Source organism: Aythya fuligula, chromosome 1 (genome assembly GCF_009819795.1).
Source record: "Aythya fuligula isolate bAytFul2 chromosome 1, bAytFul2.pri, whole genome shotgun sequence".
Classification (NCBI taxonomy): Eukaryota; Metazoa; Chordata; class Aves; order Anseriformes; family Anatidae; genus Aythya; species Aythya fuligula.
In genome coordinates, this window is record NC_045559.1 from 162,506,345 (window position 1) to 162,521,524 (window position 15,180).

The 15,180-nt window shown below is 39.8% G+C and overlaps 1 protein-coding gene across 1 annotated transcript; it reads left to right on the plus strand.

The window, feature by feature from the left end:
* Positions 1–344: 344 nt before the first annotated feature.
* Positions 345–14,200, plus strand: EDNRB (endothelin receptor type B). The gene is given in 12 exon segments (XM_032185868.1): positions 345–702; positions 705–809; positions 811–1,041; positions 3,602–3,610; positions 9,646–9,758; positions 9,926–10,107; positions 10,110–10,129; positions 10,462–10,590; positions 10,592–10,612; positions 11,586–11,719; positions 12,307–12,415; positions 13,917–14,200. Coding segments are annotated over 12 exon segments (1,290 nt in total). The 5' UTR covers positions 345–597; the 3' UTR covers positions 14,049–14,200.
* The last annotated feature ends 980 nt before the right edge of the window (positions 14,201–15,180 follow it).

Below are 15,180 nucleotides of genomic sequence, written 5' to 3' on the forward strand. Positions count from 1 at the left end.
GGAGGTGCGGGTGGGCGGAGGGCGCGGGTGGGGTCTGTCCGTGACGGATGGGCCAGCTGCAGGCCAATGTTTTAGCAAGGGGGGGGCCGGCTCGGCTTTAGGCGGTGGATTTGGGCCCCGCGCCGCTGACAGACGCTGGGGTCCCTCCGCAGGATCCCGACCCTCCTTCATTCCCTCCCTGCCTCCTTCCTTCCCTCCGGCCGCGGCCCGGGGCGCCCATCGCGGCGGCAGCCGGCCGGGGCGGGGAGCGACCGGCGGAGCGCGTTTCCCTCGCTCGGCAGCCACAGCCCCGCAGGCGGCGGGCGGGGAGGGAGGGAGGCTCGGCGAGGCTCGGGAGGCTCAGCGAGGAGAGGCGAGGCGAGGCTCGGGGGTGAGGAGCGGAGGGGGAACGCAGCGGGGTCCCCCCCCACCCCCGACGGGGCTTCCCCGCCCCAGCCTCCGCTCCGGTGCTGGGTGGCGGCACCCCCGCGGGGAAGGCACACACGGAGGCGACCACCCCCCTCTTATCTTCCACTCTCCGGAGCTCACCCCCTGTCCCCTCTCTCCTCCGCGCAGGTCGGAGCTGACAGCCCGACGGGGGTCCGGCCGCGCCGCGCCATGCCCGCCGCCCTCCTGCTGCTGCTGCTGCTCGGCTGCCGCCCCGCCGCCGCCGCCGAGGGCAACGGAGCCTTGAGACCCCCGGGTCCCGGCCTGCAGGGCCCTCCGGGGCCGCCGAGGCCGCCCCTCTGACGGCCGGGCCCCCCATGCCGCCCAACGCCTCCCGGGCGGCCGCGCTGCCCAAGGGCTTTGGGGGGGTTGGCGGCGGGCGGCCCCCGCTCGGCCTCGCCCCCCATGTGCACGGGGCAGACGGAGATCAAGGAGACTTTCAAGTACATCAACACGGTGGTGTCCTGCCTGGTCTTCGTCCTGGGCATCATCGGTAACTCCACGCTTCTGCGGATCATCTACAAGAACAAGTGCATGAGGAACGGCCCCAACATCCTCATCGCCAGCCTGGCCCTGGGCGACCTGCTGCACATCATCATCGACATCCCCATCAACGTCTTACAAGGTGAGCCTGGGGATGGGAAGGGCCCGGCAGAGGGCTCGGGGGTGCCTGCAAAAACCTCAGAGGGGGGCGAGGAGGTCGGATGTCCTCCCTCACCCCCGATCCCTGCCCTGCCAGCTGGAAATGGGGCTGAGGTCTGCACTTAGGGGTGGTCAGGCTCCAAAAGCTGCATGGGAGCAGGTGCTTCAACCCAGGGATGAAGGACCTACGCGGAGCAGGTCAATGCTCAGTGGGTACATTGCCTCTCTCCCTTTCCGAGGAATGGAGGAGAGACACTGAAGGCCGGCTTCTTCTGTGTCTGTGGGTGCTGCTCAGTGCTATGGTTCTGCTGGGGCAGGGTCAGTTGTTGTACTTCACATGGGCCCACATGGTCGCTGATGGCACATGGGCTTTCAGACATCTCTTTAACATGTGAAGTGGTGTGAGGTGTGATGCTCTCCTGAGCTGTGAACCCTTTCCCCAGTGTTGCAGCACGAGCAGCTAAGGGAGGGAGCCACACCTCCTGCTCTTGCAACCCCTACTCCTTAACGTGGTAAGACTTGCTACAGGAGTATTATCTCGGTCTCATCTCTACCCAGCTTGAGCAGTCCATGTGTCCTTATGAATTCCTTGTGCATGTGAATCCAGCCTCTAGTTAGGATGAGCATTCCTGGGAGGGATGCTGGAAAAACAAGATACCTTCTGCCATAAAAATTTGCAGGCCAGGTTGCTGAATACCCGTCAGTTATTGAGTAAAGTGAGCACGAGAGCCTTCACCTATTGCATCTTATATGTGTTGGTTTTAAGCTCTGGGTTTTGTTACTTTTTTCTTCAGGGAAAAAAGTAACATTGAAAGTTCAGGTTTTGAGTTTAGTCTCTTGTATCTATAGTGATTATTCACAGAAGCTGCTGAAGCGGGAGAATACTGTATATCTATCCCGTTAAGTACTGAAGCTTACAAAGCAGGGAGTTTAAAACTCATCATGACAGTGTTAAACTCCTGAGCTAGGTAATTTGGATTACATGAGAGTCATTCATTTTGTAGTGTCAGTATTTTCCATGCTATATGTTGTCATAGTTTTTTGAGAGGTGTGTGAGATTGGAATTTATGAAACAAAATACTTAAAACTGTTTTGAAAAAGCATTTCTCTAAAATATATATTATATTTTTTTCTTCTCAAAAAAAAAAAGTACATGGATAGCAGTTGCTCAGTACAAGACTTTGCAATCTCAGTGACACCGTTTTAAAATTAAATTAATGATAAAATGCAGTTATAGCCACAGTCCTTATCTTGATTGAATGTCATCAAGTATATCACCATGAGAAGGTTGGAGTGGGAGGAATAAAAGGTCAGACTGCAAGCTGATAAATATTATACCAGCTGCAAGTCTAAGATGTTATTGTGTTAGCAGGAGAATTTTGAGAGCAGCGCAATAGCTCTCAGGTGCTGAATGCTGCACTGCATCTTAATGAAGGGCCTGTGTAATAGAATTAATTCATTGGTTGGAATAGTGAGAGAAATACTTGCTCATCTAAAATAGGACTTTGAATAAATGTCATTAAAATCAGCCTTTAAATATTGTTTGTTTAATCCAAATTAAGAATTGAATGCAATTAAGGTTGGTAACTTTTTATCATTATGCATCCACCCAGAAGCAATTGAGGGGCAATACTGCAAAGCAAACACAAGCTGGGTATAATCACCCAGCAGTGTGGGAAAAACAAAGGCTAGGGAGGCCTTCGTTTGTAAATCAAGTATAACAGTTGTAACTTGCAATTTGAAACAATTTCAAAATGAATGAAACAGATGTTCAGAATTGCTACCAGATACTCAGTTAGACAGCTACATGAAAAAGAGTGTGAAAGAATTTCTTCTGTTAAAAGAATGCCATCAGCTTACTCAACAACTCATGTAGTAGAAAGTATGGAAGTGCCTGTGAACACTTTCCAGACAGATCCAGAAGACAGAACTCAGAATTCACACTAGGAGCATATTTTTATTAGCTATTAAATGTGATAACTGCGAAAGATGCGTCCCTAGTGAGTATTTAAGTTAAGTGAGTAAGGTAGCTGAAAAAATACACGAATGAACATTTAGATCACTCATTTGAGGGTATCTAAAGGGAAAAAAAAAAATAATAATAATAATAATAATTAAAAACAAAAACAAAAACAACAAAAAAAAACAGATATTACGTATACTGTGAGATAAATGCAGTCCAATGTGTAATATGCCTATTAGTCCATTGAAGCTGGTAAATTTAGTGAATACTTTCTGTAGAAAATGTGAAGAATTGGAATTCTTCACACAATCAGCAACAGGGTACAAAATTAGGGAAAAAGGAGTTGTGTCCTGGCAAGCTGAACATGGGAGACCTTTTCAGCTTTCAGGGTCCTGGCTTTGGCTGTACCCCAGAATTGCAGAATGTGAAATAGAGAAAAGCCTAAGACAATCATCTTCAGCATGCAACAAGATGCTTCGCCAAATTCCTGACAGTTGTAGCAAAAGTGTGAAGATGCTCTTATGCCTAGATCAGCTTCTTCACTGTGTCTTTGCTAATATGAGGCTGAAGTTCTTTAAGGTTGTGAATGTAAGGAGCAGAAGGGTACAGTAGGAAATACTGTATTCCAGTGGTCAGCAAGCCTTTTATGTCCTCTTAATGTAAGGAAGATAGGAAGCAGTGGCCAACTGTCCTTCTGATTCCTCTGCAGTTCCAGAAGGCTTATACTTAGTTTCTCAAATTGTTAAAGGTGATAGCTCTCATGTGTCAGATGCCAAAACAACATCAAGACTGAAAACCCTAAACTTAATGTAGTTCCACAACATTTGGGTAGTCCTGTGCACAGCCAGGAGTTGGACTTGATGGTCCTTGTGGGTCCCTTCCATCTCAGGGTATTCTATGATTTCTATGGTTTCTATTATCTCTGCTTCTCATGTATATATCTGTAATAATAAAGGAACATATAATTTTAAAAGCTGTAATCAAATAATATAATACCCTGCTCTCTCTTCTGACATAAAATATCTCTCTTTCTCTTGTTTTGTATACTCATACTCATATATTAAATTCAATTTATTGTCATGTCTCCAATAGATATTCAGCGGGGTAAAGAACATATCCTCTGCACACTTCTGTGTGGCTTTCTGAACTTCAGCTGTCAATTTGCTATGACACAAATGAATGAGGAATGTCTACCTGAAAATACTGTGACAGGTTCCTTTATCTCAGAGATAAAGAGAGAGTAGAGAAAATAAATGTCAGAGAAGGGACAAAAACTGGTCTTTATCCAAGCGAGTGATCAAAGGCCAAAGTCAGCTTTTGTAGGCAATGATTTTTTTTCTATGATACATTTTAGGGATTACATAAAAATAGTTAAAGAACATTATATAACATTGTCAAGCATTGGTAAGATAAGAAAGAAACAGATTAGGGACTGCATACCACATGAAGACTTAAATCAGCCCCCTTGTTAATCCAGCTGTGTTCTGAAAAAAAAAAGGCAGGGTTTCCATGGAAATGTCTTTGTGATGATATAACTCCTACAATGCAAGTACCTACAGGGCATAAGTCAAGGTTGCCTCCATCACGATAAGGCCAATTTTCCTAACTTTCCCCACAAAAGTAAAGCTGCTTGTCTTCAGAGAACATTGTTTCTGTTCTATTACAACACCTTGCCACCTGCACCTTTTGGTGTCAAAGAATATAACCATTTTTTAATGTGGGAAATGTGAACTATTTTCTTTTGTTCAACATCTGAACCATTTACTTGAGGTCTTTCAAAGTTCATCTTAGAATTTCTTACTCGAAGTTTATTAATCTATGACCATATAAAGTATGATGTTTAGTTGGCCTAAGATCATGGTCAGCAAATGCACTTGGCAAATACCTGAATTGTCCAGTGGAGGAACCTGCCTAGACTCTACAGACAATAGTGGCTAACTTTGTTCTGTAGTTAGATGGGAAAAGTCTATGCTGATGTCCCATATATGGAGTAGTAGAAATGCCTGTACATTGAAAGTGTAGTGTATGCAACAGTTTTCATGACAGATCTACAAGTCAGCATACATTAGACAACATCTACATAGATTTGTAAATTATTTTTTTTCATTACATATACATTTGTTACTTATACATTCACTCAAAGATGCATGTGACAAATTTCAAAACAAGATTTCATCTTCTCTTAATTATTTAGCTTCACCCTGTGTTTATGCTTCCCTATCTGACAGCAGCACAGCTCAGCTTTCTTTCTTGTTACTTTGATTCAGTCCTTTTACTGGGTTTGTGAGAGTGCAGAAACTTTTGACTTTGAGAAGACAGGATAAGGTTTCTGTCATTTTCAAGATGAATGTATGATATTGCTTCATCTTAATTCAGTATTAAAAAAAAATAAAAGTTTGCAAGCAAAAGTTACTCATAAAGACACATGAAAAAGAAAATAATTATGTGCCTCATGTTAAGATGTACACTGCTTATTGGATAGATCAGTAAAATATTCTTATCTTAGCTAGTGAAAGAGAAATAATTTTTTTTATCTAAAGAGAGAATCCCACCCCGACATATGAATAAGTACTAATTATTGTTAAACATTATTAAGTATTGCAATGTCTGACTCAGCCCTGACCGTAACCTTAATTTCCCAGGCAAACTCATTTTTGAGAAAGTTTACTCCTGTGAAATACTGAAAAATTCTTATCTGCCAGCCATTTCATAAATATATTGAAAGAAATGTTGCTTATGAATTAGGTTGTGCGATTGTATGTCTGATTTCTCGTGTAACTCTGCAGTTGATAAATATGAAAATCAAGTCCTATCATTGTGAACTAGGCTCACTGTGAATGCAGAGCTAGCAGGAAGTAAGAGTTCCTGCTTTGCATTTCCATGGCATTCATTGCTTGGAATAGGACACAGACATAAATAAGTGCACGCCTTGCTTCTTCTTCATGTCTGACTGTGGAAAGTCAAAAATAGTGGGTTGAAGCCGTGGCATCAGCCCTCTCTGGCTGGTGGCCATAGCAGCTGAGCCATCAGGAGCAGCATATTGTCCTCACGTGCTAGCATATTCCAGCAGCAGATTGCTAACAAACCTGTCTTCCTACACAACCAAGAGGAAGCAGGGCAGGAATTGTAATTCACAGGTGTGTTTCTGAGTCACAATATCTCTTGGGGCTACTTTCATTACTGTGATGCTTTTACATCATCTCAGGCCCTGATCTGTGCCTAGTCTGAGAAGGAGTCTGCTAGGAGTCTGTCAGGTAGAAACAGTGCTATCACAATATAATTAGTTCATTTCAGTATGAATTCACATCATTCTGCAATGTTTTCTTTCTTTTTACTCAATTTAATTTTCAACACGTTTCTGTGCCTTAGCTAAAACTTCACTCATGTAAAACAAATGACAATACAATACTGGAAAAGGTCAATCGGAATACAGCCAGTGGTAGACTTCTTTTGGCATTTTACTTCTGAAAACGCAACATTATTTTTCCTCTTTCCTGCCATTTGGCAGTATCTCATGACTCAAAGTCACTTGTCATTTCTAAGACTGCAGTCTCTTTGTACAGATACCCTGTTATGAATCATAAGAAAATAATTCTACCCATATGAAATTTATTAGGCCACATCTGTACTTCAGTAAGAATAATCAATTGTTCTTGTCCACAAACACTTTGCAATGAATTTTATTGAATACTTTATAAAGGATTTTCACGGTACCGTAAGGCACTGTTTTGAGGAGATGGCAATACAGAGTACAAATGAACAGAGCATAGTTTCAGTAGTTAAAATATTCTGCTTTTATTTTACTATCTATGTTTTCAAGCTTTTGCTGCCAAAGCATATCATTAGCCACTTGCAATACCATGGTAGAGAAATTTGTGACTCATGCATTAAAATTCTCAAATTTCACAATACATCAGCTGCAAGAGATAAAGGACATGTTTTTCCAATCCAACAGACAGCTGTGTGTCCATTCTGCTCCTGATTTAAAAGCTGGATGAATGAAAGTAATATTTTGATGTGATGCTAAACCCAAATTAATGCACCCTTTCTCTCAGTAGAGCACATCCACTCATGTGCAGCCCAATTATAATTCAGCCATATGGCTTCCAAACTAGAGCTGGCTTAACTCCAGGCAGCTTGGAGCACAGGTGTGACCGTCTGCACCTGAGAGATAAGCATTAGTTCTGGGAAGTCTCATGTGTGGCTAAATTTTTATGATTTTAGTGCAGAGAGACAAGGGAGTGTTTTGTACAGACACCGGCTAGTTGTAGCTAAAAATTTTTCAGTAGGATGTGTTAACAAAAACTTGATCAATGTTCTGGGATTTTAGTTTGGGTGAAGAGCAAAATACATAATTTAAAACTTGTATATATATATCAGTTCTGGCTTAATATATACAAATGTACAATATACAATATATATTATAAACAAGTATACAATGTACTTGCTACTAGATCTTGATTTCTATAGCAACTTGGTGTGTGGTAAGCTGGATGTTCACTGCCCTGATTGATATTTATAAATTATTCCAGGTGTTGTTTGATTCGGTAGAGTGTATATTTAGAAAACCTGTGATTTTTCACATTGCAATCTTAACAGCAGTTTGTTACTATCACCTCCTTACAGCAATTAAAAAGAAGTCTTAAGGAGAGGCTTTACTGAAAATACTTTAATTACAGTCTGAGTTATTTTCCCACATCGCATAAGCAAAACATACTGTACAGTCCTTACAGCCTCCTCCCTGCTTCTTCTGTTTTATTGCTTTCCATGCAACTCTCAAGAAACATAAATCCTTAGAATTTATTTTTCTGCTTCATTTCTGCAGAAGCATTACACTCTTCATCTTACTTAAGTAGATCAATGTAGAAATAGATCAAAGCAGGTTTATGTTACAATTTTCCTACTGCTGCTCTTTCAAAGATCCCATTTCAGCATAGGACTAAAGCAGAGTTTTTGGAGGTATTCTGGTTCTTGAAATACTGGTGGGGACTTCATAGGGATTTCTAAAAGCATATGCTCATGAAATGTTGTACTTAACTTCCTTTGTGTTAAAAGAAAATAAAATTATATTAATGTTTTTGAAAACTCTCTGTCTTGGCCCATTTAACTGCTTATCCCTAGATGCATATAGACATGTTCTTGAGGGCTCTGCTGAACCAAACCAACATGAGCAGGCAATTCTGTGGCTATCTTCAATCATTTTGGACCTCAGCAGAATCTAACTATATGGTGATCTATTTCTTTTCTTACATTCCTCTTTAAAAAGATGATTGAGGAGATCTGAGATGAGGGAAAGATTTTGTAATCTTTTTTTTTTTTTTTTTTTTTTTTTTTTTGGCAATTGCCGTTGTTCTTTCTTCTCCTTTTATATTTTGAACTCCTCTATCCACAATAGATCCAAGAGGCCCCAATTGAAGAAAGTTATGAAAAACAGATCCATAGAGATGGGCTTAGATAATGTAACTAATTACAGAAACTCAGAAGGTTTACTTTTGTATACAACAATTGCGACTATTTCTTGGCATAATCTCTATTCTGGAGGGCCTTGTTTTTATGGGGAATTGGAAGATTTGGCTGCTGCTGTGATGTATTTGAGCCATTAGAGCAGCTTGCAGCAGTACAAAGATTAAATATTTCTAAAATGCAGCTACAGGCAAACAGTTCATAGTGTCAGCCACGAAGAAGCGCTTTCTGTGTCCAGTAAATCTTGTTCTCTAAATTAGCTATAGTGTACCACTAGGGATGTGATGGAAGATTTCCATGAAAGTGTAAGACCCAAACTGCCAACCTAAATCCAACCTGAAATTAATCCAGCCTGAGAATTATTGTGCTGTTTTCTTTCTTCCATAGCAGATACAGGTATATGCAGCTAGCTCTGGTGTATTGTAATTTTTGGTGTATTGTAATATAGATTATTGGAAAACTGATCAGTTGGTCAGTAAAGATTTTCAATGCAGGATGTATCTGATCTATCTTAATCTGAAGTAAATGAGATATTTACTTCAAATTAATTGGTTAGGATCCTTGAGTGTCAAGTGGAAGGAAGAGGTCCCACAGGAAGGCCCCTCCTTTCGTCACTGGATGGTCAGCTAAAAACTATGAGATGCATTGCCCTCCGGTGTTGCTTACTTTCTCAGCTGAGGGAGTCTAGACACCAAGCTTCAATTACACACCACCCCAGCTGTGCAGTTGTAGGCTTTGCCTCTGTTCTGATGAACCTCAAGTTACTTTCTCTTTTTCTAGTAAATGGAGAGTTACTTGCAACATTTAAGAACCCATGAACACTCTTCCCAAGGGAGATGGAAATCCCCACTTCTCAGTCACTTTTCACCATGAACACTGAGTGGTGAAGCTGGAAGCAAAATGAGTGGAATTGTAGGGCTTGAAAAGTGAGGACTAAGCTCTTATGCTTATTCTTGCTCAGACAGGGACTGCCTGTGTTGCTACTGTTCTGTTTTTAGGACATGTACCTTAGAGACTACTTTGTAAAATGGCTCTAATTGACTTAAGTTTTATAAGCTGGGAAAGAAAAACAAGACTATTTTGCAGCTTTGTGAATTAATAAAAAAATATTCTAATATTTTTCCATTCTAATCTCTGTACTCTTTTCACAGCTACTTGCAGAGGACTGGCCCTTTGGTGTTGAAATGTGTAAATTAGTGCCCTTCATTCAAAAGGCATCAGTGGGCATCACAGTGTTGAGTTTGTGTGCCCTCAGTATAGACAGGTGAGACTGTTTTTTCATCAGACTCTATAATTTCTTTAAATAAGAGCATTGCTCAAATTCTCTTCTCCATTCAGCTGATGTGACACTAATAAGTTGAATTTAAGCCAATTAAACCAGATGGCTTTATATATATATATCTAATCTGCAAATGCATGCTGTTGTTTCAGGTACCGAGCAGTAGCTTCTTGGAGTCGAATTAAAGGAATTGGAGTGCCAAAGTGGACTGCTGTTGAAATTGTACTGATCTGGGTTATATCAGTGGTATTAGCTGTTCCGGAAGCTATTGCATTTGACATGATTACGATGGAATACAGAGGAAAGGATCTCAGAATCTGCCTACTTCACCCCACACAAAAACATCCTTTATGATGGTAAGACACTGAAATTTGTTACCATAGCTCTCTAGAACAGTTCCATCATCTGTTCCAATGATCTGTGGATTGCAGTGTTCACAAGCATATATAAAACTTACTTGAACATAATGTTCAAATGAAATTCTGGCAAATTTCTGAAATACGTTGGTTAAAAGAAGAACATTCAGAAAACTGTCCTTTTGTGGGTGTGGGGCATTTCATCTGTAATGTATGGATGCTTTTTAGAGACAGACTAACCAATTAGTTATAGTACACTTTTCAAAATGGTCAACATTAAACTCCTAACAATACTTTTTGCTGCTGTGTTTTGTTCTGCTTTTCCCTTTTAGTTTTACAAGCAAGCTAAAGACTGGTGGTTGTTCAGCTTTTACTTCTGTTTGCCACTGGCTATCACAGCACTTTTCTACACTCTCATGACCTGTGAAATGTTACGAAAGAAAAGTGGGATGCAGATTGCCTTTAAATGATCACTTAAAACAGGTAAAAATGTATCCCTGACAACTTTGCTGATAGTAATACCTTTACTGACTCTACTGCCACATCATTCTCTTGTTATTTTATGAAAAAATTCAAAATAATTGCTAAGAAGTACTTCCCTAGCAGTGGTGCCAATGACCTTGCATATATATCAGAGCCATCAGAAATCTAAGACATTTACTGACAATCACAAGACACTTTTTCTCATTTGGTGTTAATCCTTCAGACCTTATAGGTTTTGTTTCTTCTTTATAATAATGAGAGATGGATATTTTGTAATTAAAACTAAGATCATACTGTAATATAGAAACCGGTGCTGTAAAGTTGTTAATTGTTTTGAATTAATTTCATGCCAAACTGTAGTGAGGTTAGCAGTGTATCAGAACAAAACACATTCCAAAATACATTCCAAGTTAGGAGTGCACCAGAGGGAAACATCAAATGTCATTAATTTAATTCTACTAAGGCAGAATTAAACTACATTAGTACATATATATGTGTTTCTTTCCTTTCCTAATAGCCTTTTAGTTTGCATGCTAATTTGCAATGGTAGTGTAAATAAGTGTAATCATCTTACCTTGATAAAGCTGTAATTTAAATCTCTTGGGACCTTTAAAGTAAGGCCTGAGATCAAAGCACAAGAAAATGCAGTTGTAAACAAGTTGTCATTTGAAAGTGATTAGGCAGATGACTATCTTCCACATTTTAATTTAAATGACTGTTTTTGTGTTTGCCATTTTTCATATTATTACTCATACTTCTGTAAATTAGAGATATGGAGAATTGGTGGAATACATCTAAAACAATAGAAAAGATTAAGTACATATTCAAAGAAAATAAGTTACTCTGATGTTCTCTTAACTCCTATTATGATAGGGTTTTATTTTGTTTATTAAACATTTGGATATTAGAAGGCAACAACAATCAAGAGAGAGACAGAAACTGTAATGATGTTCTTTCCAATTTTCATTTTCAGAGACGTGAGGTGGCCAAAACTGTGTTCTGCCTGGTACTTGTTTTTGCTTTGTGTTGGCTCCCTCTTCACTTAAGCAGAATATTGAAACTCACTATTTATGATCAAAAGGACCCAAATAGATGTGAACTTTTAAGGTGAGACTATAAACAGAAAATACCTATGTGCTGCTGGCATGCTCCATAAGCATACTTGGATTTCCTAATGAACTAACTTGTTCTGTATGCCTGAAGTTGTCTCTGCTTTCTCATCCAGTACATTCTGGTTTCACTCTGTAGCAGACTTGGGAAATTATGAGGAAGCCCACGAACAGAGGGCTTCTGTCCTGTTTGCCTGGTCTTCTTCCTCATCCCTTTTGGGACTGATGTTCTATCTTCTGGTGTTATGTGGATATAGGGGGGAGATTCTGTCCCCATTTTCCCTTTCAGCTGAACAGCTAGGATTAAAACTGTGAAGAAAACCTCACAAATCTTGCTCTCACAAGTTATGATGATTAGATCTTCTGAAACTACTTTCATAAGAATGGTCTACTGATTCAAACCTTATTATTTTGCACGGTTGTTACTTCCATAAGTTAATTCTATTGATAGAGGTCCATTTACTGCTACATTTAATAGATCATCTTTGTTGAGTAAAGCTGAATCTAGTTTTCAAAACTGTAAACCTCCACTAAGCCTTTTCAGAGAAAATGTGAAGAATCTCACTAACTTTAATTTCCACACAGCTTTTTTCTTGTGATGGATTACATCGGCATTAACATGGCTTCACTGAATTCCTGCATCAATCCAATTGCTCTGTATTTGGTGAGCAAGAGATTCCAAAATTGCTTTAAGGTAAGAGACTGTTGAGAGCTACACCTCTGGTTAAAAAACAATGTCAGCAGTAAAATGCATTCCATAACACAGAGAGTGTTTTAAATGTTCATTAAATTTTACTTTAAAGTTATGATAGGTATTCCCTCCCTTCCTGATGAAGCTATGTAGAAAGGTATTAAAGCTTATAGGGACTAAAAGAGAAAGCAAAAGAGAGAAGCATAAAATAAAGCTTGCTGGTATCACGCTCATCAGGCTACATCACTTCCTGATGACCTGGCATGTGGCCATTTTGAGAGCCCTGACAAAGCAGGCTCAGTCTGCTCTGCAGAGATTCACGTAGCCATATCCTCTGCAACCCGACAGGGAGGGCACTGACCACATATTCCTCACATCCTGACTGAGCAGTTGAGTCAGTAGGCACTTAACTAACAAAGAGGGTACAAGTATTCCCTTGTGCCTTTCCAACACCAAGCGACACACCTGCTCAGAGTTTTAACTTGGTTTAGGTGAATAGCCCCCTGACACTCATTCTCCATATACGATTTGAGCCTCTGGATTACAGTCCATCTCCCAGCAGTACTACAGCCTTCTAGCCACCTCGATCTATCATGTCTGCTTGGAAAATGTGTAGTTGGTGCTCAGCAGCACCAAACAGCACCAGTGTACTTGGAGCTTTTTTGAGGCCCCTAATTGTCCTCAGACACTGTATTGGGGTTCTTACATTACCACACACAAATTCGTAGACTTTTCTTTTGTTAAGAATGTTAACAGTTGACCATTGCTAGGCTTAGTGCTAGTTGTGCAACTTGTTTACTGGCTGCATCTTTCAGTTGGATATCAGTCAGCTCTACATCTAGTAGCACTGTGATATCTCCCTCATAATTATAACAGCACATTACTGAAGCTTTGATGTTGGTCTCATCTTCCCTGTCTACATTGCTGGAAACTGAAAGAATCACTGGGTCTAAACACACAGCAGATCAAGCCTCAAGTGTGGAAACAAGTGGGCATGGGGAGAGAAGTCCATGGTAAAAACCTGACATGATTTTGAGCACCCAAAGCCAGTCCATAGCATCAGCAAAAGGACTGAAGTGCATCTAGTAAACTATGTGTGGCTTTTCACTATTCTACTGAGTTCTTGTTTTTTTTTTTTCCTCCTCTAAAATGAACTAAGCAGCATCTCACTCCAGAAGTATAGATTATTGTGTATAATTTTTTACAAGAAAGATTATCCAAAAAAGGACAAAAAGAAGTCTCATTTCATTTTGAGATGCATTTAAACATTTCTCTTCCTGCCGTCCAGCACTCAGGATGCTAACGGGATATCCCACTGGGTAGTTGCCACTTGAGCAATGCAGAGCATAGCCTTGTTTCTTTGCTTATGCTGCAATTGCCAAAATAGCATCTTTCATGCTTTCCATTTCCTACTGTACCACTGAAGAAGGGCAGTGTTTTGGTGCATTTTGCAACATGTGAAAAAACAAATGATGCAAAATATTTATTCTTTTTATTTTTACAGTCATGTTTGTGTTGCTGGTGCCAGTCCAAAGATCTGTTGTCCCTGGAGGAAAGGCAGTCCTGTTTAAAGTTCAAAGCTAATGACCACGGATATGATAACTTCCGCTCCAGTAACAAGTACAGCTCTTCATAAAAACAGGCATAAAAGGTATATTCTCTTACGTTAATGCTGGTGCCTTTTTAAGTAAAAGTGGCAATTACTTTAATGAAATGGTAACATTTAGAAAACTCTAGTTTTGCGTTTGCACAAACCAAAAGAATATCATTTAAAAAAAAAAAAAAAAGTGAAATCTGTGCAACTCTCAAAGTCATGGACATTTACAAAACTCTAATCTATAGAACATGAGGAAAAGCATAAAAAGTCATTGTTAGCACTTGAATACTTCTGAATCAGCACTTCCAAATGATCCCCATTTCCTGTATATTAAACCGTCATTTGTATTCACTGTAACAGTTGTAGGAACTGGAGTCACGGTAATTACTAAGCAGTATAATGTAACTTTAATTGGATCAAAGCCAGTATTATTATATAACTCAATATATTATCTTTTATAAAGCAAATTAACCACCATCACTATTGTTTTGTTTTGTTTTTAAAATAAAACCTGAGATATGTGTAATGCGAGTTTAAATGTAAAAAAGTAGAATTTTTCAGGGTTTTATAGAGGTAGATAATGAAATATTAAAGGATGCAGTCAAGTTGAAAGTGCATTTCACTCTGATGATTGTTTTTACCTACTGTTGTTGGAAGGAACTTCCAAGACCTCTATAAATACCATTCTGTAGCCACTTCACTTGTTCAGTGCATTTGGCAGCACTTGGGTATGGTCCATTTCACTGTTTCCATGTTATTTGTGTTTAATGGCAGCAGAGGAGAGGAGAGAGGAAAAAAAAAAAAAAAAAAAAAAAATGTAGAGTAATAAAACCATAGAAGCAATGGCTAGTATTGGAAACTAGTTATTTTTAATTGAAAACAAAATGATTCTATCCCATGTAAACAATGGGCATTCAGGAGCCCTGACAGCTTTCTCAGGATACATTTGTGACAATTTACAACTGTTTTTTTGCAATATGTATACTGTCCTGAGGCAAAATCCTTCAGAAACAGCAGGTTGAAAAAATGTAACAAAGCAAAACATTGGGAGAATTTGAATATTTGTTTCCATACAGATTTAAATTTTGATAAAGAAAAGTAATTCACAAACTGTACTTCTAAAGAACAGTACTATGTAGCACACTTGTCTTGATTCTGTTTTAAAATATTC